The 23790-nt window shown below is 46.0% G+C and overlaps 1 protein-coding gene across 1 annotated transcript in view; it reads left to right on the top strand.

Annotated features, from left to right (window-relative positions):
- The first annotated feature begins 546 nt into the window (after positions 1-546).
- Positions 547-23790, top strand: part of MYO7A (myosin VIIA) — a 106773-nt gene continuing 83529 nt past the window's right edge. Inside the window, 5 exon segments of the mRNA XM_067533304.1 lie at positions 547-1023; positions 4270-4383; positions 7699-7851; positions 21564-21748; positions 23600-23721. Coding sequence (XP_067389405.1) covers positions 919-1023; positions 4270-4383; positions 7699-7851; positions 21564-21748; positions 23600-23721 — 679 coding nt within the window. The 5' untranslated portion in view covers positions 547-918.

Below are 23790 nucleotides of genomic sequence, written 5' to 3'. Positions count from 1 at the left end.
AAAGGGCAAGGATTGCAGGATTGGGGCCTAGAAGAGCAAAGCATACTGTAATTATGTTGTTGTTATTCACACTGGCAGGTAATTTCAATCTATAGCCAAGCCTGAGTTATCCCATGCAGCTACACAAGTAATGCATCTCAGAACACTTTCCGCTCAATTATTTAAAATCCAGTTGCTATGGAACTACTGGAGGTGATCAGTTTAAAGAAAATGCAGACGGCCTTTGGTTTTGGGTTCCCACTGCGCATTGGTTAATTTGGTTATTGTAAGGTATTAGGTTAATTAAAAGCCATGTGTTACATGGGGACGACTACATTTGTGGATTAATAAGTATCCAAGAGCATTTGGTGTCTCAAACCTGAAAGACATCGAGCTGCCAACAAGTTATTTCAGTGAGAAAGGAAGGGAAAGAAAAGAAGTCACGGTGACATGAAGAGTAATCTTTAATCTTACAGTGACGTTTTCAGGAGGCATCCAATCTGAATTGTTGGCTGCAGTTTCTTTTAGATCTCCTACCAAAGATTGCCCATTACTGGAGATGCTGGGAGGGCTTCAAGTGAAGGAACACTGTTGTCTGCTCTGATTATAGAGTAATAAAGTAATATGGGATAGTTCTATCCTATTCCAGTGGTGAACCATGGGAAAAGCTAAAGCTTTCCTTCAGCAGGTCTATAGAAACTCTCCTGTTAGGAGCAGATCTTTTCCAAGAGCCACACTGCGAAGCAAGACAGACGGACAGCGCCTTGCAGCAGGAGTGAATGTTTAGGATCGTTGTCCTGTAACAGGAGGCATAAAGCAAACCAGCTGATGTCTTTGAAGAATTCCTTGCCAGCCAGTGGAGTCTGTGTAGGAACCAGGGAAGAGGTCTGCATAGTGCAGTAGCCTCTCTAGAATGCTAAAGGGGCAAAAGCCATCAACATGCAGCAATGCCCCAGTGTGGCGGATGCTGAAGAGAAGGACCAGGGCAAGTGGACGTTGCTCCGGAATGTCAACCAAGCCTTGAAACCCCTGACTCTTTTATCGGTAAGATCAGGGTCACTGCCTCTAAACAATGACAGTGGCTTTCTGACTCCTTTGAAATCTCTATCACATTGTGGTTTGATCCTTTAGCGTGCTTGTGCCAACTTCTCGCACAATCACATCTGCATCTTCTTCGGGGCCCCCTATGCAAGCTACAACCTCCCTGAGCTCATTTGTAAAGCCCCCTACTCTGCCCACACTTGAGCTCCTCTTAAAAAATACACTTCTACTGTGCCGATTCCGGTAAATGGAGTTGACTTGTTCCCCCTCCCCTCGCCTCTGTCCTTAGATTGTGAGCTCCTGTGGGCAGGGACTGCCCTTGAGTGTTTGGAAAGTGTCTAGCATACTGGCTGCTTCTGGAATAATAGCTAATGACATGGCTGGTTCAGATATGGTGATTTATGAAATGATCAAAAGTGTTCTTGGTTCTGCAGTGCTGTGCCCTATATCTTGAATTAACCAAAAACTGTCAAGGTGCAGGACATTTCAAGAGGATCACTGACCAGTTGGCTGGAGCTGTTTAATGGCCAAGCGCTAATCACCATGAAACGCCCTGTGCTGATGTTTTCGTTCCTATTGGACCTGATCTAAAGCCCAGTGAAGTCAGTGGAAAGACTCCTAGTGACTTCTGTGGATTTTGCATCAAGCCCTTTCCAACCAGGAAAAGGAAATAGGCATATGGATATTTTTAACAAATGATACAATCTTTTAGGTTGAGCCATACAGTCCTATGTGGGTCTTGGTGAGTTCATCCATGCCATCACAATTGTCATTTTGGCCAGTATTAACAAATGTAATTTTAATTTGTACGTACAGGGCATTTCTAAAACCATAATATCCAGTATGCTAGCTAGTCAGATGATTTATTTGATTGTTGTTGCTGTCATAGTACAGTAGCATACAATATAATAGAATGTATAAACTATACTTGACTCTGTGATATTGGGCTACGTATTTATCTCTGGTGTCCGGTGACATAATGGGCCATGAAACTCAGCTGCCTAAGTACTGACCACTAGAACACAGGTATAAAATATTTTCTTTTGGGGTATAATGTTCTACTTTTGAACTACCAGTATTCTCTGGCAATCAGGGACACAGAACAGGAGACCTGGGTTCTATCCACTATGGTTTGCCCAGCTATAAAATGAGGATTATGCTGTCGACTACTGTGAAATGCTTTGAGATCCTGCACTTCAAAAAGCTCTATAAGTGCTAAAATATGCAATTTACGCTGATATATAATTGAACAATATGTTGCTTACTTTACCCATATGCTTTTTTCTTTCCTCTTCTACCTGTGTTTCTATTGGTTCTAAGGATAAGGTATCTGATTTTGATTCTCTAGGAATATAATTATTTTCCCTATGCATTGGATACTTCTGAAGACATTTTGAGATTATAACAGATTCTTTTTTAAAACAGTAATGGCCAGAGCCTCAGCTGATGTAAACTGGTATGCCTTTGTTGATATCAGCTGATTTACTTATTTATATAGCGCCTTTCATTAGGAGATCTCAAAGCACATTACAACCGTGAACAAATAATATTATTTTTATTAATTCAATGCTGCTACGCTGATGGGCATCAGCTGAGAATCTGACCCTCACTTTTCAACAAGTTACAGGGAATCAGAGCCTGACAACGTTCACTGAAGCCAACTGGATTTGAGTGGCTATCTCCATTGCACCGTTACTCACCCTGTGTAACAAAGAGCCTGAATGTATGAAATTGTCTTTAGTAACAATCCAGTGGGTGCCACTATGATATAAAACCCAAGACCGTAAAGAGCCGTTTATGTATTAGGCAATACACCAGGGTTGCCAGCTGTCTGTCATCTCACGTGACTCTCATGCATTTGAGGGCCCTGGCCCACATTCCCACAGCCTAGCTGAGCCTCACGCACCCAGCTGGGCTGAGAGCGAGGGTTGTAGCAGCATCTCTCAGCTAATAGGGGGTGGCGTGGGGCCTCCTCCATAGACAGCCAGGTCTGTCTCTATACTCTCCGTTCCCCCTGCTGGTGCTGGAGCACATAGCCACAGGAGGAAGGGCTGTGCTAATAGTGAGGGTAAAGAACGTGGGGAGCTGAGAAGGGGGCAGGGTCTGGAAAATGGCAGAATAAGGAAGGCTGATGAGGGGAAGGGAACAGTGGGAAAAGCTCTCAACAAGCCTCGAGCTCTGGCTCCCCCTGCTATCCCCAGAGGAAGTGCCCATCCCCAATCAGGGCCGTGGCAAGCTGACAGGGCAGCGTGGGTAGGGAAACTTGCCCTGGGCTTCATTCACCAGGGCTGTCAATCTTGGACAAAGCCCTTCACAAAATCTAAATCCACACTTAAAAAAAAAAAAAAAAAAAGTGGAAATATACATTTATATGCAAATCAGATGCAAATAAGCAAATTTGCTCACTAATGAATTTGCATAAATGCTATGCATGGAGCTACACAAACCTTGGCAGCGATGGGTAGCAGAGTTTAAAGTAGTTTACTCTTTAATATCAAAATAGTGTCTTTTAATTACAACGTGCCGGTATTCTATGCAATACATGCGTATGGCCGTGTATCAGGGATGCTACGATGCTGTTATACTAAACAACAGCGTTGCCCTGGCCAGAGCTGGCCTAGAATTCTCAAACTTTGCTCAGGAAAACCTCTTCCTGAAAATAGGGAGATACTGCTTAAGTTACTGGCCTGAGTGATGCCTTTAACAGTCAGTATTTAGGCAAAAGGCAGGTTATTACAGTGCCTGATTGTGTATTAATACAGTACATGGAAGGGTTTCCCACTCTTAGGGTCTGATTAGCAGCAGGTCAATTTGCTAAAAATGGGTGAGGTAGGTAGTATACATTTTAGTACTATTGCCTGATTTCCTCACACTATCCTTATTACCAGCCTAGGAGGAAGGGGCAGCAGTATTGTCCACTGGATAGAGCACTGGACTGCGACTCAAGAGACTTGAGTCTGCTGGCAAGTTACTTCACCTCTGTGCCTTGGTTTCCAATCTGTAAAATGGGTACAGTGGTACTCTACTCTCTTTTGTAAAGTGCTTTGAGGTCTACTGATGAAAAGCACTATGTAAGAGTTGGGTGTTATGTAGACTGCCAAGGAGATTGTTTGTACTCATACCCATGTTTTGGAGTAAAACATTCAGAAATGAGTAACCGGGGCTGTTTAGTCCTCCCTGTAGCCCTGCAGTGCTGTATTCTTCTGTTTGTCTTCACTGACAATGTACTTTTCCTTTGTTTTGTTTCAGGGGGATTATGTATGGATGGACCTCAAAACCGGTCGGGAATTCGACGTTCCCATTGGAGCTGTGGTCAAACTTTGTGACTCCGGGCAGATCCAGGTGGTGGACGATGAAGGCAATGTACGTATGAAGGAGAAGAGGATTGCAATTGTGTATCCTTTGTATTACTGTCATGTGTAGGGGTCTCAGTTAGGATTGAGCACTGGGTGCTGTTCAGATGCAGGGCATGATCCGAAACCCACTGAAGTCAATGGGATTCTTTCCGTGAACTCCGGATCAGGGCCACACAACGTGAGATTGTCCTTTGGAGCTGGGACTTATGTGGAGGACAAGATTCAGTGAGGTGGTGTAACAAGGGAAAAGTGGGCGGGGGGGGGGGGGGTGACTGACAAAGGACACCACGACAAGATAGTGCAGTAACACAGAGGAGCCAGTGAACAACTTGTCTATTTCAGACCCCATTAAAAGGGCTTGTTTAAGCCTTTTCCTGTTTCCAGTTTATTTTCATAGAAGATTAGTGTTGGAAGGGACCCCAGGAGGTCATCTAGTCCAACCCCCTGCTCAAAGCAGGACAAACCCCAACTAAATTTTATTAGAGAGGAAGGATGGTCCAGGGGTTAGGGTGCTAGCGTGGGACTGGGGAAGACTGGTTCAATTCCCAGCTCTGCCACAGATTTCCTGTGTGACTTTGGCCTTTCTATGCCTCAGTTGCCTATCTGTAAAATGGGGATAATAGCACTGTCACACTTCAGGGCAACGACACCTATATTCCTCCTCTGTGGTCCAGCAAGGGCATCCACGCAAAGCTCCTGACTCCTCAGCTGTCACCTCTCCTAGGTAGAGACCTGCATCTCTCCCATTGCTGACCTGCATCTCTCCCCTTGCTGCATAATTTCCTGCCTAACCAGCCAGCGTCTGAGCTTTGCTTTCTCTCCAGAGGCTATAAACAGCTTCAACTGCCAGTAGTTACAAGTTATCCCACAGCCCTTTCTAAGCAAGCACATGTATTCTTAAGGTGAAATCGATAAAAGAACCTACACGCCTTCTAATAAGCTTAGCAGAGATCATCCCAATTCCAACCAGGATTCTGGTAGGAATCAGTCATTCAGATCCCACCATGGGGTTTTCTGTGGCTACAACTTCTGAGCAAAGGCTGTTATGAACAAGCACCTCCAGGAATAAATCAGTCTTTTATACAGCTTGTGTCTTGGATCTTCAGATTCTGGGACCACGTAATCAGCAGACAATAGTCCCCTCCTCAGAATGTAGCTGCAGAAAGCTGAGTTTTTGCATAACTGAAGGTGGGAATTTGCCTTCACCTCCTCCTAGAGTTTCCCCAGGCAAACAGTTGATACTATGTCTCCCTGAAGTTCATCCTTGTCTGGCACATTGTTCAGTATGGTCCTTTGAAGTTCGTAACATGTCCCAGGGTTCAAATCCCATCTCCCCGCTAGAGAAGTTACAGGCAATCCCAGCCCACAGTAATATATAGCCTTTGCATTTAATACAATGGACTCCAAAGATATTTAAACTCAGTTACAATAAGGTTTTTCAAGGATACTGAAGGAAATTGCCATATCTGTCCCATGCACTGCCATGCCTCACAGGGGGGTTGAGAGGATAAATACATCAAAGATTGTGAGGTCAGACACTACAGGGATGTGGGGCTCTGACAGGGCCTTGTCCCACTCCTATCTCTTTGCTAGCCACAACTACTCAGAGACCTTCTTCTGGTCAAACACTTTGTGCAATTTATTTGCAGTGTTCTTTCCCACCCTCTTTACAAAACTCGGCGGCTCTGTATTTATCAGAACGTACAATCCTTAGTGTACTCAGCCAAGGAGAGGGAAAGACAGCAGGTATCTTCCTCTGAGCAATCGCTTCTTTTCCTGAAAAGCCTGTTAGTCTTTCATGTCCTTCCTGTATCTTTTCCACCTCTTGGGTAAAGGGCTAATTAGCCTTTTGGGCTCTCCTCAGCCCCTCCCAATCCACCAATTAGGCAAAGCTCTTCCTAATCAGGGCCACTCCAGAGCAACTAGTTGTTCTTGCAGTCACCAGAGGGCTGCATTAGTTGCTTTTTCCCAGCACTCTATCACAGGAGCTGTATCAATACTTTAGATTAGTGCTTTTAGTTACCTCTGCTCCTGTCCGTTACTTCTCTCCTCTTTTAGAATCCCCACTAACACCTTCCCTAGCCTGTTCTTGAGTTCCCACGCAGCCCTTCAGTAGCCCGCCCCAGGAATCTGTACCGGTTCTTTGTGTTGTTATCAAATAGCTTTGTAGATCACGTGATGCAGCATGGCCGCTAAGCACTGTGTCCACAAGCTCGCGGCTGAATCCTTTTAAAGTGCTCATTTTTTGCTCCAAAGCCAATTAAACCACAGGAATAATTTTCCAAACCTCTTTTTCTGATCACTCGGAAAAGACAAACTGGCTAATGTTGCTATCAAAACTTGCAGCCCCAAAACAGTGAGAGCAGGTCAGGGGTGAACTGGGCAGTGTGCAGAACCCAGTGGATCTGCCTACCAAGATCAGAAAAGTAGCTGAATACAGTAATTATTCTTATTCTTTCTATTATAACCGTGCCTGGAGGCCCAAACAGATCAGGCCCCATTGTGCAAGGCGCTGTACAAACACTAACTAAGAAATGGTCCCTGCTCCAATGAGAATAAAGAACAGTAGATTTTCAGGAATCAAAATGTCTCCACATTCCTCCTCAGAGCAGCTCAAGGGAAGAGTAAACTGAGTTTTGACCCATTCATCTGGATCCCCATTTCATGAACACAGGAATTGTCAGACCAACGGTCCCTCCCGTTGAGTATCCCGTTTCCACAAGTGACTAGTAATGGATGTTTTAGAGGATGAGTGAATCCTGTCCCTCCTTTACTAGCAGTTTGGTGGTTGGTTTCTATCCACAAACATGAGGTTCTAGATCCCTTATAATTTTTTTATCCTCGCTAATACCTTCTTATTATTCATACTAGGCCTGATTCTCACTTCACTAAGGCCCCTTTACACCACTCTGGCAGTGCAAAAGGGGCTTAAAGTGGGTTTAAATTGCACACCCACTTTTTAAGCCCCTTTATGCTATCAGATCAGTGTGAAGGGCCCTGAGACTAAGTGAGAATCAGGCCTATAAATGTCTAATTCCCTTTCTCCTTTTGATTCTGCTACACTCTTGGCCTCAGCAGTGCTTTGGGGGCAGTGAGTCTCACATGTGAATTGGGGATGTTAAAACACAGTCATATGCTGGTCATGGAGGGATCTGAGAGAGCTTTTCCTTCTCACTATGATCCTTTAAGGTTAATAGCTGTCATGCCCCAGGCATACGTCCGTAGTGCAGGCATCCTTTCATTCTGTCCTTTTCAAATCTGTCTAGGGTGCACATCGCTTTGTAGGCTCACATATGACCTTGTTCCCCTTTTTTCTTTCCAGGAGCATTGGATTTACCCTCAGAATGCCAGCCACATCAAACCCATGCACCCGACCTCTATCCACGGGGTGGAGGACATGATCCGCCTGGGAGACCTGAATGAGGCGGGGATTCTGCGGAACCTGCTCATCCGCTACCGGGAGCACCTTATCTATGTGAGTGCCCACCCGTCCCCGAGAGGGTCATCTCCCCCCAGAGACGGTGGACTTGTTTTCATTTGTCTCCTGAACTGGTCCAAGCCTCGTGCATTCCTCTCCTCTGACATTTCTGCTGCAAATTTGACATGCGAGTCATGCAGGATGTGAGGTGCCATTGCATGTGGGTGTTAACTGAGTTGGGAAAGGGATTTATTCGCTATATGTTGATTAGACCCAATTCCTCGTATGTAACCAAATGGGGAGTGCCCTCATCTCTGGATTCAAGTGCCATATGCTGACCTGAGTTCCCACCTGAGACTGGCTCTGGGGTGCAGGCAGTTTCTGCACTGTTATAAGCGCTGTGCTTTGGATGAAGCATTCAACTGGGTTTCTTGTTGCCCAAGTGGAAGCTCCAGATCTCCTGGCCCATGTAATGACTAACGATCCCCGGGTATTTGTGTGTGCGCCGTGTAAGATCACAACATGGTTAGCTGACCTACCTGGGAACTCTGTGCATAGGGGAGATGGTTGAAGAATCCACACAGTGTGCAGGCTGTGCTATTGTCAGGGATACAATATACAAGGCTGAATGTGGTTTCTTTGGCTATATGTGTCTGCGAACCAGTAAGAGAAAGCAGCAGCCTCTGAGAGTGGGGAAAGAAGGACAGACTCTGTGAATTAAATAACCAGGGGTGATGAAGCAGTTTTCCCACAGTGATCTTGCATTACCTGGGGCATGTGCTAAGTTTTCTGGTTTCTCTCAGCTGCGTTTTGATTGCTATGATATTTTTCTTGGAACTCTTACGTTCCTGACACACACACTCAGCCTTAACACCCACTTGATGTGCTGTTTGGCTCAGCGAAGCGACTGTAAAATCAGCATTGTGGATTTGATGTTTGTCTCTCAATGCTGTTGTACCTGGTGTGCTCAATTCACCAGCTTTGCAAACTCAACCATTTCCTCCTTATGCTGCATTGCTGGTTCTAACACGCCCACAGCCCAGATTCTTCCCTAAGTGACACTCACGCTACTGCATTGGTTTTAGGACATAATCTGGAGGCAAACTGAGTTGCACGGTTGTTCTACTATGCCATTGCAAAGAATACAACTCCAAAAAGAAAGGACTCAGAGTTCAAAGTGTCTTTGTTTTATCAGAGTTGCAAAATCTCTGGCTGCTGGCTTGTGGGGTCATAAGATGCACATTTTTATGCCTGAAGTAAAACATACCTGCAGTGCATGCACGCGTGCTGTTTGGTATTGCCAAATAGTCAATGCAAACATGAAAGAGCTGGGCACTGCAGGATAGTTCTTAAATCGTAAGATTTGCAGGCACTCAATGGCAAAAGTACATCATTTTGTGCTTTCATCTACGGGGATGGAAGATCTGAGCCTGAGTCCAGTCAGGGTTCAAGCCCTATTGCGTTGCAATGTAGCCCCACTGGACTCACGCTCTGGGAGTCCACCAAAAGTATCCCACAATGTCACAGACTGATGTTCTTTGTCCTCTAGTCATCAAGTTTGGTGGACATCAAGGTTTCCCACACTTCACCATGAACAGCGGTCTAGTGCAGCCACATTTGAGGAGGGCACTAGGAAATCTGGGATACGTGTGGTAGGACTCGGGTCTGCATAATGCAGTAGATGCTGGATCCCCAGGTGGGGACCCAGGATTCAACAGTTCCTAACCTGGGTTACAAATGAGTGTGGACACGTAAGCCCTAGGTGAACAAACCCAGGATCTGCTAACTCGAGTTCTACTAACCCTGTGCTTACATTGCCGTGCAGACATTCCCTCAAAGGTCATTTTGGAAGCTATTTAAGGATTTCATTTAGAGATGAGCAATTCATAGGGTGATAGATTTTAAGGCCAGAAGGGACCAGTATGGTCATCTAATCTGATCTCCTGCATAACACGGGCCAAAGAACATCATCCAATAATCTCTGCATCAATCCCAGAATTTCTGATTGAGCTATAGCATCTTTTCAAAAGACATCCAGTCTTGATTTAGAGATGGCAGGTGATGGAGAATCCATCACATCCCAAAAGTAAGATGTTCCAACAGTTAATGATCCTCACTGGTAAAAAGGTGCTCCTTATTTCTAGTCTGCATTTGTCTAGCTTCAGTGTCCAGTCGTTGGATCTCGCGACACCTTTTTCTGATAGATTAGAGAGTTCTCTGTTAATCCCAGAAGGGTTCCAAGATTCTGTTCAGAAAAGCATCCTGAAGTTTGGATGCTTGTTTGTATCTTAGGAAAAATATCCAAACCTCTTAGGTCAATAAGGCAGGGCTGGAAAACTCATAAGAAAAGGCTAGAGAGATGACTCCACCACAAAAGTAGGGGTCTGTTTGCAGATCCGGATCTCAAACTCTCATGCTCACACCCCCTCGCAAAAGTTTTAGGGTGTTCAGATGCTTGGTTTGGTTCAGGCCTGTCTCTACTTGTGAGACTTCTAGTGGATTCTGTTTCCAGGCAGGCCAAAAATATGGCAAGAGCAGCCTTTCTTTTTGGTATTTTGGCAGCTCCATCTCTTGTCTCAGATGGAACTGGAGGCACTCGAAAATGAGGAAAAAATGTTACATGAACTTTTTCCAAATCTCTCATAAATTTTGGGTTTGGTTCAAGAGATGGGTGAATTCTCTGGCCCACGTTAAGTAGGAGGTCAGACCATGTCCACCTAATAGCCCCATCTGGCCTTGAGATCTAGGAAGAACTAAGGCAGTTACAATAAGTTCATCAATAACTAAGGATACTATTGAGTCATGGAGGTCATAGATTCCATGGCTTTAAGGAACCTCCACAACTTCTCAGCTCAGGCTGTCAGTTTCCCTTCCCTCCCCCCATGGGGCTTGGCCTTCAGTCCCCCCAGCGGTCAACCGCTTCCCCCACCCATTATTTTTAGTAAAAGTCAGGGACAGTTTGCAGGCTTCTGTGAGTTTTTGTTTATTGCCCGCAACCTGTCCCTGACTTTAACTAAAAAGAACCATGAAAAAATCTTAACCTTAGCAATAACCCACGGTTCCTGAGATTGAACATCACATCTTCAGCTTTGCAGGAACCGGTCTGTGATGTCTCCCAAGGTATTGCATTGTATGGATTTTGAAGGGCGAAAGACAGTGGGGATGGGAGAACTGCTGAAAATATCTTCCAAATAACTTCCTGGCAGCTTTGAGTGGAATTTTATTCCTTTACATTTGTGTTTCATTAGAGAGAAATGTGCTGATGTGATGGGAAGGGTTAACAAAGCCTCTTAGGTTAGACTATGTATTTTAGGGAGCTAGGCAGGGCGAGCTGGTTTATATGTAACAAACAGTTTTCTTGAGTAAAGGTAAAGGTTAAGCTGCTTTCCAGTCACGTCTTTCACTCAGCGTTTCTGAGGCTGTCCCCTGTTTCTTAGTGCTGTTGACTGAGGACAGATTCTCCTCTTGGTTCCGGTGTTCTGCTTCCCCGGTATGTGTGGATCTGTCCTAGCCATCGATGAGAGTAATAATCCATCTTCAGAGCTTGAGCTAAATAATCCCCACAGTCTGTGAAGCAGGTGATTAGTATTATCCCCCGTTTACAGATGGGGAAACTGAGGCATAGGGAAATTAAAGCCAACATTTCCACATCCACATTTAGGCACCTGAATAAGTGGCCAGGTTTTCAGATTGTAATGAATGACAAGCGTTCAGTACCTCTGATGTTTGTGCCATTGATTTAGGAGCCTAGGTTTAGGCACCCAAATCTGGAAATGCTGGCCCAAGCCCCAGCGGGAATCTGTGTCTAACCCACCATTAGCTATCAGGACTTCCAGGCCCCTGGCTCTGCATTCAGGCCCTGCCAGTGATGTCTGATGTAGGTCAGTGGCTCTCAATCCTTCCAGATCCCTTTCAGGAGTCGGATTTGTCTTGCATACACCCAAGTTTCATCTCACTGGAAAAATACTTGCTTACAAAATCAGACCTACAAATACAAGAGAGTCACAGCACACTAGTACTGAACAACTGTTTACTTTCTCATTTTGACCATATCATTCTAGAATAAATCGATGGGAATAGAAACATACTTACATGTCAGTGTATAATATAGAGAGCAGTGTAAACAAGTCACTGTCTGTATGAAATTTCAATTTGTGTTGACTTCGCTAGTGGTTTATCTCTAGTCTGTTGTAAAACTAGGCAAATATCTAGCTGAGTTGATGTACACCCTGGAAGATCTCTGCATACCCCCAGGGGTATACATACCCCTGGTTGAGCACCACGGATGTAGGAGACTGGGGTGCCCCTTTCTCATAGGCTGGCAGGACCCCAAACTTTCTGGATACCCTCTATTGGGGTGTCCAGATGCCTGCTGTGGTTGAACGGCAATGGTCCTGGCAGGTTCAAGTAGTGGCATGAATGGGCCTTGTAGGGCGGCTTGTGTAGGCATGTGTGGAGGAAAAGGCGATGACTCCTGGAGGTCATCCCTACAGGCAGGGAGAGATCCTGTGGGCTTTTTCTGAAAAGCGGAGGCCCCCTGTGGGAAGAAAGTCCAGAGAAATGCCCTGTCCCGAGTTTTACGTGTGAGGGAAGTGCAAAAAGGGAGACTATTTTCGAATGACTCCGAGGAGGAAAAGCGACTGAGAAAACGAACAGAAACCCTGGAAGCAGGAAGCCCGAGGAGGGTAATAGGAGGGCACTACTGTGCCAGGAAGACGGTTTCATGCTCTTGGAGCACGGGGCACCGTGCCTGGCCCGCGTCACCCTCTGCACCCAGCCAGATGGCCCTCTTCTGGGCCCCTGGAGAGGCTGGTGCGCTTGGGAGCCCTAGTCTAGCTCTCATTGGGACACAAAGACTGTAAATAGCTACTGATTTAGAGGCAGGAGTGGGCGGCTCTCCTCGTGCAGACCAATGTACAGCAGGGAGCGGGCCCTCTCTTTAACAGGAGACTGGCTGCCGAGTTCTGAGTGCTCGGTGGATGCTGGCTGGCTGTGCCTCCAACCTGCACATTAACCTTTTATTAGATGTGCAAAATGCGGCCCCAGGTATCTGTCTCTTTTTAGGAGTTTAACCCCTAAACAACGATACATTTTTAATCTCTTTAAAAACTTCAGGCTTCCCAGCACTTGCTGAAATAGTACACCATTTCCTTAGCCATACACTGCTTCGGTTCTACAGCAAACAGAGATGGCTGCTAAAGGAAAACACATCGCCAAAGCTGGGAGAAGGAGACGAAGGGAATAAATAGCCCAGGCTTGGAAGGATGAGCAAAACAGCTGGGCCAATCATTTCTAACCAAGAATTTATTCAATGAACGTTTCCCCTTTTTCTGTTTGTGAATTGTCTGCAAGAAGATTGCAGTGATATATAAGGCAGGTCTCCACTACCGGCGCTGTTCCAGGAGAGGGATATCGGTGTGCTGTATGATCAGCAAGGCGGTCCTAGCGTGGATGCAGCTATACCACCTGAATATGTCTATATATGCATCCAGGAACTTCACTTTAGGCATCCAGTTTTTAATATTTTGGTCAAAGACTTGAAAATTTGTTTGACCAACAAAGAGCAAAACAGATTGGCTTTTAGTTCTCACGTCCATAAGGATATTTGGGGGGGGGGGGGGGGGGTGAAGAATTTTGGTGAGAGAGAGAGAGAGAGCTAGAGAGAGAAATTTTGATAGGTGAATAAACCATCACTTTTCATTATCTGTCATCATGGCAGAGGAAAAGTGAGTAGCGTGTCGTGGCAGTGGGGGGTGCTGATGGCAGTTTTGCGAAGCTGTATATGCCACTGTAAATGGAGCCGAGGTGGTAGAAATCAGTCCAGCAAGCAGTGGTTCCATGAGGTACAATTTGCACCCACCAGTCTGAAGTGATGGTATTCAGTATGGTCCATGACAGGCCTGCCCGGCTTCAGGGGGTTTCTGGGACATCTGAATCAAGGAGCAATTCTGCAGCGAGGCGTCTGACAATCTGTGTCTTTCCCGGTTCGGCTGGCTCAGGGAAAAGCTTCGCCATGACTTGGCGGGAGGCTTTTGTAGTCCTGCTCTAATACAATATATATTTTCCTTTTTCTCCTTCCTTCCTTTGTAACCCTAAGACTAACTGTGGTGGGAGGGTAAGTATAATTCACAGAGCGAGTGAGCCATCTTTCATTGTCACAATGCATTGTCACGTCATCCGCTGGCTCGCTCGCTTACCTTAACCATTACTGGTGTTTCATAGTTGTCTTGCATTGCTTTTCTGCTGTCCCGTGAATGCGCCCAAACCATTATCCCTTCGGCTTCAGCGCTTTGCCATAGTGACCGATACATGGCCTTTTTCTAGAAGGGCAAAGCACCGAAACTGTGGATGTGATGCCAAATGGGTAGAGCTGTAATCAGCTATGTGTGATAGCCCACTTTGGAGGAAATAAGCAACCACGACAAAATGAAAAGGGTTATGCAAGCGCTGCTGTGCATGGCTCATGCTTGTATGTGCTGAGAAAAACTGTGCTTAATAGCAGAGGTGTTTTGTCGTGACACTGAGTTACCGAGCAGGGTTTAGTCTTTCTATCTGGAGATGAACTCAAAGCCGTCTGCTACTCAATAGGGGTTGCTAAAGTGCAGGAGTGTCTGGTAGTGGTGTGATCCTGCAATCCCTGAGCAGCGAAAACTTCAGTTGAAGCTAAGAAGAGTTTTGGGTGCTCTGGGAATCAGGCTCAGAGTTGATTTGTCACTAATGAAAATGTAGGTCACACAGGCAGTAGAACAGTATTTCCTGTTGTAAGTAGTCGGCTCTGGTAGAACCATCACGGATAAGTACAACCAAGCTGATCTTCACACCAAAACAAAGAGGCTTTCCACTTAACCAGCAATGGATATGAAAACAGGAATTGCTAATATTTTCTTGTAGCTGCCCTTTGGCTCATCGTCCGTTCAGGGGCCAAAGTCTTGAATGCTGTCAGCTGTTAAAATTGAGCAAGCTGTGTATATTTGTCAGCTAAGAATAAGTCAAACCAAACTCACTCTTGAGATAACACAGGAGTTTATGCTGACAAATACAAGGGAAAGGTCAGCGAGAACATCAAGAAAACATTCCTGCCACTAATGGTTAACTCCTTTAAAAAGATCTTTGGCCGTAGTCAGCATCACAGGTCTTGGCCGGGACAGACAAGTTACCACCAAAGGTTGGAGTATGGGGATGTCACAAATTCATGTCAAAAGGAAAGTCAGTCTTTTTGAGAATGAGTTAAGAGGACATGAAGTGGGATATTTCCACCTCTATGCACTGTTAAAATGTCCCTACAATTGCCCTGGAGATGACTCCTAACTTGTAAATCTCACCACGTTATGAAGCATCATGAAAAACTCAGACCTCTTTCAGGCTGTGAGTTCGAATACAGCCCAGGATTTGATCAGAGCGTTGGCTGGGAAATGAGTTTGAGTGCTCAATCCAGCTCCCAGTGGGCAAGGGTTCCTAGGACAAAAGCCTCCACAGCTGGCACTAATTGGCAGCCTTATTGGCAATCTGAGCAGATACCAAGAATGGAGTGGGCCATACAGACTGAGCTACCCTCCCATGCCTAGAGACGAACCTTCCAAATCAGGACGGAGGCACATTAGCAGGAGTACATGGGAGAAACTTGAGCTGGGGCAGCCCACACTAGTCTCTAGGTCTGTCAGCCCAGTCTTCTCAGGAGTACCGGCCCACTGTGCCGATTTCAAAATTGAGTGAAAATTCAGACTTGCTCTAACTGAAATTTGCAACATATATTAGCAAGGGAAGACTGGAATGTGCCTTTATTCTGTAATAGGAGTCTTTGCTTCTCCAGTGCTTTCAGGCAATTCATTTGTTCTTGCTCATGCTTAGTCTGCAGAAGAGAAGAGTGGGGGGGGATTTGATAGCAGCCTTTAACTACCTGAAAGGGGGCTCCAGGGAGGTTGGAGCTAGGCTGTTCTCAATGGTAGTAGATGACAGAAGAAGGAGCAATGGTCTCAAGTTGCAGTGGGGGAGGTCTAGGTTGGATATTAGGCGTCCCCGTCAAGACCAATCCTGTCAACATCGTTGTATCAACACGCTCCATGGATTTCAAAGAGGAAAGCCTTGGATTCCTCTCAGAAAGTCTCAAACAAGCGAGCCACAAGCTCCCCAAGTAGGGAATCGGCCAAGAAGAAATGGTCCCCGGCACAGCTGATAACCTCAGCACCAACCGACCCACGACTAGGTACCTATGAGGCTGCAGGATCCTTCCGGTATTGGTTCCCCGATACACCCAAAGTCCTTAAGAGAGGGCAGGCTCAAACAGATCGGTACCATCAGGGGAAAGGAGCGGCAAAGAAAGACCCAGGTCCTCTAGAACAGCACTGATGGAGTCTTGTAGATAATTGGTGCCTAGTATGCTGGCACTGCAAAAAGCTACAGTGACACCTGCTGGCCATTCCTAGGAATGCAGAGGGCCTCTTCTACCGATGATTGTCTCCACTTCAAAGGTGCCTACTCAGCTGACCTCAATGGTACTAATGGCTGTTCTGCAGGAATGTCAGTTCCCCAAAGACTTGATGGTCTTGGAGACGTCTGGATCACCCTTATGAGGCACCAACATAACCACAGTATGGGTTACGCTGAGGTCCCCGGTCTCACGTGCAGTACCAAGACATTCTACTGCACTGTCCATGACTGCTCTACCCCTCTCAAACAACGACAAGGAAGATGATGGGGATGACTTATGTTCAATGTCTGTCCAACACCAGGGAGCTAGCTGGGTAGAAACTCATGTACCTTCAGTCTTCCACCAGAGTAGAAGAGACCCAACCAGTTGGTATGTACACCCTTGGATGCACTCACCCATGCCTTTTCCACCACCTCAGTGGCCATAATAGGACCCATGGGCGGCATATAGACAACAATTTTCTAGGATCTCTAGCGTCACATAGAGGGATGAGGGATCTCTTTCAGCTTCAATGGCCAGACATCCTGATCCCCAAGAGGAGTCTTTTGAGAAATAGGAGGAGAGACTAGACAAGGAAACCACTCCGGTGATCAACATTTCTTCATCATCTCCTGATGAGGCGATCATGCCTTCCCCACCAACTACAGCAGATAACTTCAAGCAATTTCAAAACTTCTTTAAGAGGGTAGCAGATTCCCTGGAAATCCCACTGGAAGAAGTCAAAGAGTCACAGCATAAACTGCTTGACATCCTACAGTCGTCATCAGCAAAGATTGCACTCCCCATCAAAAAGGCATTGAGTGGTCTGGCGAAAACTATATGGCAGACACAAGTCACAATATACCCAATGTGCAAAAGAGCAGACAAAAAATATTATGTGCCTTCTAAATACAGGGACTTTTTATTTTCTGACCCTTCCCCAAATTCACTGGTTGTCAACACTGTTAATGAATGAGGGAGATAGCACCATGCTAAAACGACACCATATGATAAGAACTGGAAGTGGCTGGATTTATTTGGACATAAATCCTATTCTTCAGTGACCAAATGTGACACCGTGCACCTCCATTTTCACCCTTACAGTGTAATTGTGTATTGTTTTATGCAAAGTACATCATACAAGATGTCTTTGGTATGCTCATGAGGTACTGATCATTACTGTGGTAGTAATTTGTTTGTTGCAATTTTATATGTGTAAATTATATGTGTATGTGTATTTTATGTGTTAAGAGGCTTCACTCTGTAATATTCCCAAAGATGTGTCCTCGTGGCTTGAAACATATCCAGGCAAAACTGTCCAGGAGCAGAGGGGCAGGTCACACCCAATCAAAGGCGAGTATAGCACAAACCCAGCTCAGCCTTCCAGGAATAAAGGACAGGCCTGGGCATCAAGGGAGGATCAACTAGACTCTCGAGTGAGTCACTTCCCTTCCCTGAGGCAGTTTGGAACCCTGAGGAGGTTATGCTCACTGACTCAGGGCATGGATGAGTCCCTATAAGGACTTTGTTTGTTTGTCACCTGACCCTGAGTGGGGGGAGAGGGCAAAGCCCCAGAGGGCAGAAGAAACATTATAGAAAGAAGAGACATTTGCCATGCTCTCTCTCTCTTCCACCTCCATCTACAAACAACTGAAATGCTGATCAAAGGGGAGAGCCTGGCTGAACGGAAACCAGCCAGCCTGTGGTGAGAACCCCTAAGTTTTTAAGGTTGCTGAAAGTGTTACGCTTAGCTTAGAATGTGTTTTGTTGATCTTGACCAAATCTGACTTCTTAGGCTTTGCCTTATAATCACTTAAAATCCTTCGGTAGTTAATACATTTGTTCGTTTGTTTTCCCTCAAGCAGTGCATTTGGTTTGAAGTGTGTTGGAGACTCCACTTGGAATAACAAGGCTGGTGCATATCAATTCCTCTGTTAAATTGACGAATTTATATGAGCTTACATTGTTCAGTGGGCATATCTGAACATTGTAAGACAGAGGTTCCTAGGGTTCCATCTGGGACGGGGCTATTAGCTGGGGTCATTCTGTTGCACAATCCAAAGAGTGGCTGGCTAGAAGCACTCACTCACTTACCTGGCAGCTGCTTACATGCTGGAGGTTGTGCATGAACAGCCCAGGAATGGGGGTCTTCACAGCAGACCAGAGTAAGACTGGCTCCAGGAGTGCACCAGGGGAAATTCACACCCTACAACTGAAAATCACTAACTATCAAGCCCTCATGGCAAAGTACGACCATACCAATTATTCTAAATTAAACACCTTCATTGAACACCATCCCTGTCATTAATTTTGACTTCGGATGAATCCCTAATGGGATGGGGAGCCCACTGGGATACCTACACCATTCAGGGCAATCGCCCCCTCTCGAATCCACACTACGTATCAACTTATTAGAGCTCAGAGCAGTGAGATGCTTTTCGCCTCAGAGGGAACAGTCATCTCTTATGTGTGTTTCCACCAATTCTGCTAATATCCAAAGTGATGTTCAAGATAAAGGAAGAAAAGGCTAGAGTTATTCTTATAGTTCCAACATGACCAAGACAAACATGGTTTCTATACCTTTTTCAGCTGGCAACTTGCCCACCAATTACTCTCCAATGTGTTCTTCATCTTCTTTCTCAAGATGTGGGTTAGATCCATCACCCCAAATTCTCCATCTCAAAGCGTGGCTCCTCAATGGTTCCAAAGCTTAGAAATAAACTGTTCTGATGATGTGAAAGGAGTATTGTTTCATAGCAGAAAAATAACTACCCCTCACACATGCATTCAAAAAATGGAAGAGCTTCCAACTCTGGTGTGACACAAGACAGATTACTTCTACATCCTCTCTGTTACAGATTGTGCTAGACTATCTCCTAGGCTTAAAAAAATTAGGCCTATAAGCTTGTAAAGGCACATCTCACAGCCATTAACGCCTTCCACTGGAAGATAGATGGTCATTCAGTGTTTGCTCATCCTACAACGAAAAGATTTATTAAAGGTATGGGTAACCTCTACCCTCAAATCAAAGACCCTATACCAGCATGGAACCTTAATCTTGTCTTACACTGCCTTACAAGGTCACCATTTGAACTTATGGCCACTTGCTTGCTCCCCCACTTCTCTATGAAAACCACGTTCCTAGTGGCCATCACATCGGCTAGGAGAGTCAGAGAGATAGGGGCCCTACTGGCATACCACCCTTTATGATTTTCTTCAAGGACAAGACCACATTGGGACTGCACCCCAAATTCCTACCAAAAATACCTTCAGCCCTCCACATAAATCAACTTATTCATCTCCCAGCCTTCCAAACCAAACCAAACCAGGATAAAAAGGAGGCAACACCGCACACACTCGATGTCAGGAGGGTGTTAGCCTTCTATTTGGAAAGGACTGAGCCTTTCAGAAAATCTCCAAGACTATTCCTCTCCATCACAGAGAGATCGAAAGGATCCCCAATATCTAAACAAAGATTCTCTAGATGGATATTGGACTGCATTAACTACGGCTATCACAGACGTGACCTACAACCCCTTTCAGGAGTACTCTGCAAGATCTCTGTCCACTTCCATCGTGGTAAAGTGGTCCACTTCCTCAATACCATTCCGGCCACAGAAATATGCAGAGCAGCGACTTGCACATCTGCTCCTACGTTTGCTAAGCATTATGCAATCACTCGTGATTCAGCATCGGAAGTGGTATTTGGTTTGACCGTATCGTCATCAATATTGGACGCAGCTCCATGGCCCCACCTCTCTCTCGGGGCACTGCTGTAGAGTCACCTAAAGTGCAGCACTCATAGGGACACTGCTTGAAGAAGAAGAGGTCACTCACCTTGCGCAGTAACTGAGGTTCTTCGAGATGTGTGTCTCTATGGGTGCTCCACTACCTGCCCTCCTTCCCTCTGCTTCAGGTTCTTCCATATTATCTCTATGGTAGAGAAGGAACTGAAGGTGTTTGCCCGCACATTGCTATATAGAAGCAAACAGGGCATGAGACTCAGAGAGCACATGTATGGGCCAAACAGACGCTGCTACCCAAAATCTCCGATCTGAGGTGCAGTGACACGAAGGCACCTAGACACACATCTCAAAGAACTCCAGTTACTGCACAAGGTGAGCAACTTCTTCTCCAACCAGTCAGATTCCTTATCCAGTAGGCATCAAGCCCTGGGAGACGTCCTGTAGAAATGTCTGAGTCACAAGAGCTAGAGACTGCAAAGGATTTTACTGCCCAAAGGTTAGAAGTCATTCTGTCCTTCGGAAGGCCAGTCAGTGCAGCACTTCTCAAATTGCGAAGGCACCTTCAGTTAGAGCAGCTTCACTGATGAGCCAGCCGTTAACCTTGGCACCGTCACTCCCACTCATCTTAGGATGCGCAGCTTGGATCGTGGTCAGTTACTAGAACCGGTTTCATACAAGAGGCTATGGTGCATGAGGGAGAGAAAGAAGATGCACCTTGAACAGTGCTTTCTAGGGAGGCACTATGCCCTGGTAATTGTCCTCTCCAGAGGCACTAAGCGGGGAGTGCGGTGAGAAGCAGCAGCCTTTAATGAGCTGCAATCTGTGCTGCCTGCCGTGCTGCCTGGAGTCACAGCACAAACAGGGAATGAGCCTGTGGCCTCCTTGCCCCCAGACACTCCTCCTTTGGGGTCACAAGCTTTGCAAGCAGTGCTAGCCTCCCCAGCACCGACTGCCAAATGAGGGCTGCTATTTGCATGACTGTTCAGGAGGAGGCCCTCCTTGCACCTGCTTCCTTCTCCGCCTTCCCTGTGACTTCCCCAGATGAGTATCACAAAAGGCGGGTTGTAGAAAGTGACAAAGGTCCCATGGAGCCGCTGTCCAATATCACGGCACGGCTCAGGGCTCCAGAACAATCTGTTGTAGAGCTGGATCAAAGGCCTTTTCCTAATGGTTGTTCTGAGACACACCTGTATTATTTGGGCTGTTTGTAAAATTTTGAACAAGAGGCCTACAGCAACCCTGCAAACAGCTGTATTATTTAGGCAGTCAAGGCAGCGGTCCCTTGTAATGCACCTGGCAGATGTGGCTGTCTGGTGGCTCTGGCCATGTTTAGGGCAGAGACAGACTCATGTCGAGAACCTGGATCTAAGCTTTTCAGTGATTGAAATCTGTCCCTGAGGTATGGGTTTGTTTGTGCTGATTTGCAGAGTTGGGGCTTTTGCTGCATTTTAACTCCAGAAATTTAACCCTGCAAATGGCTTTTTGAAATGGGCAGCGTCTTTCAGATGGCTGTTGAAAATCCCTGACTTGCTTTGCCTTTGCATTTGGTCTTGGGTGCCAAAGCTTCCATGGTGGGGCGCCTTGTCCCGATGACCCTCTTTGTGCTTCTCCTCTAGACGTATACAGGTTCGATATTGGTGGCAGTGAACCCCTACCAGCTGTTACCCATCTACTCCCCAGAACAGATACGGCTCTACACCAACAAGAAGATCGGGGAGATGCCACCACACATCTTCGCAATAGCTGACAACTGTTACTACAACATGCAACGCAACAACAGGGACCAATGTTGCATCATAAGGTGGGTTTGGGAATGTCAAGCCCTGCCCAGGGGCTGAATGAGGACTTCATCCTGCCAGAGGGGCTGAGCCCACTCACCTTGATTGCGTGTGAAAAGTGCAAGGTAGACGGCACTCAAGGCTAAAGTCCCAACCGCATTTAATATGGCCCCACCTGGAGGGGTGTTTGGGAAGTGCAGAGCCTAAGTGTACATCTGCACTGGAGATGGAGGCATAATTTCCACCTCGGGTAGACTGACACCCTCTAACTTTGATTGAACTAGGGCTCTAACAATACAAGTGTAGCTACTGCAGTGCGAGCAGCAGGACAGGCTAGCCACAATCTTGGCCAGGACCCTAGGTACTTACTTGGGTGCCTAGCCCAACCCATCACTGTTCGCCATGGCTATATTTCTATTTTTAGCATCTTAGCTCAGTCAAAGGTAGCACGCGTCTGTCTTCCTTAGCTGGGAACTGCACCTCCAGCTCATGCTTCGACGTATCTGTGACTTGGCCTCTTTGCGGAGGCTGATTGGTTAAGTAATTGTCTTCAGTCACAGGAATTAAGGATACCAAAGACCTATTAAATCATCCAGTCCATATGCCTCCCAGTGTAGGGTTGATCAAGCCTAGTTTTTAATGTTCCAAGCAATAGGGCTCCTACCACTTCCTTTGGTAATTATTCCACAGCCTAACAGATGTGAATCTCAGGATGGTTTTTTGTTTTTTTTTTTGATATCCATCTTAAACATTCCCTGCAATTTCATCCCATTATTCCTACAGTAACTTTAGATGCAGAGGTCTATAGCTTTTAAGACTAGAAGAGCCTATTATCATCACCCAGTCTGTCCTCCTCCATAACACAGGCCAGAGAATTACCCCCAGAAATTCCTGCCTCGGCCCATAACTTATCCCATAGTTACACTGCTTGGACTATCTAAGCACCTGATTCTGCCAAGCTTTGGAGCAGTACCTTACTCACGAGTAGGTTGGCTGAAATCCGTGGGGCTACTTGCACTGTAAGATACTCCCCTGAATGAACTAGTGTGGCAGGATCAGGCACTCTCAAACTCTTTTGAAAAGTGGACCTGATCTCACAAGAGAGATGGCCAGGTGGATGGCCTCCCTTCCTTCTCCCCCTGCCACGGATCCCCTCCCCTCCTCTTTACTCTCAAATGGATCGTCTCCAACAGTACAAGAGCCCCATGCCATCTATAAAAATGGCTGCTGGGGAAATGTAATATTTTAGAGATACAGTGAGTATTCGTAGCTGTCTTTTAATGCAGTTTGGCAACTTGAAACAAGGCAGAAAACCTGATTCCTTGGACCAACCAGCTGTCCTCTGAACACAAGCAAGTGCCCTTCTGGCACAGTTTGAGTATCTCTGATCCAAACTAATTCCTCCCTTTTCTTGATGTTTAGTGCTATAATGCTGGGCTGAATTTGCTTATCGATGGTGTTCAAACTGGGCTTGGGCCTGACCCCAAACTTAAGATTCAGGCACCATAGAACTTTGAGTGGCACTCCTGATCCAAAATCAAATCTGGTTCCTAAGTGTGCAATTGATTCCTATCCCCCTAATGGGCCACATAAAATCCTCAGATCCAAACACGAATTGTTTTGAGGAAGTTCCAGGGCCTGTATTAGACAGGAGGTCAGACTAGATGATCACTGTGGTCCCCTCTAGTCTTGGAATCTATGAATCTGTGAAGGCACCAGAACTTTAGCATGTTTGAAATCCAGATTTAGTGCCCACCTGTACTGGAAACAGATGCATAGAGATTTCCAGCCTGTTCCTTTGACTGCAGAGTCCAGGGCTCTGGCAGCGGCAAGATAGGGCATTTACTCACATGCATTCCTTTCAACTTGTACAGTGGCGAGTCTGGTGCAGGGAAGACAGAGAGTACTAAGCTGATCCTGCAGTTCCTGGCTGCTATCAGCGGGCAGCATTCCTGGATTGAGCAGCAGGTCCTGGAGGCAAACCCCATATTAGAAGGTGAGCCTTGAAAAGATGGTGGGTGGAGGTAGACACTTCTCCTATGAGTAATATAGATGGGAACTAAAA

This window comes from Emydura macquarii, unplaced genomic scaffold, assembly GCF_026122565.2.
Source record: "Emydura macquarii macquarii isolate MOO-44397 ecotype Brisbane River unplaced genomic scaffold, CSIRO-AGI_Emac_v2 contig_3328, whole genome shotgun sequence".
NCBI classification, from domain to species: domain Eukaryota; kingdom Metazoa; phylum Chordata; order Testudines; family Chelidae; genus Emydura; species Emydura macquarii.
This window is presented reverse-complemented; position numbering and strand designations above follow the sequence as displayed.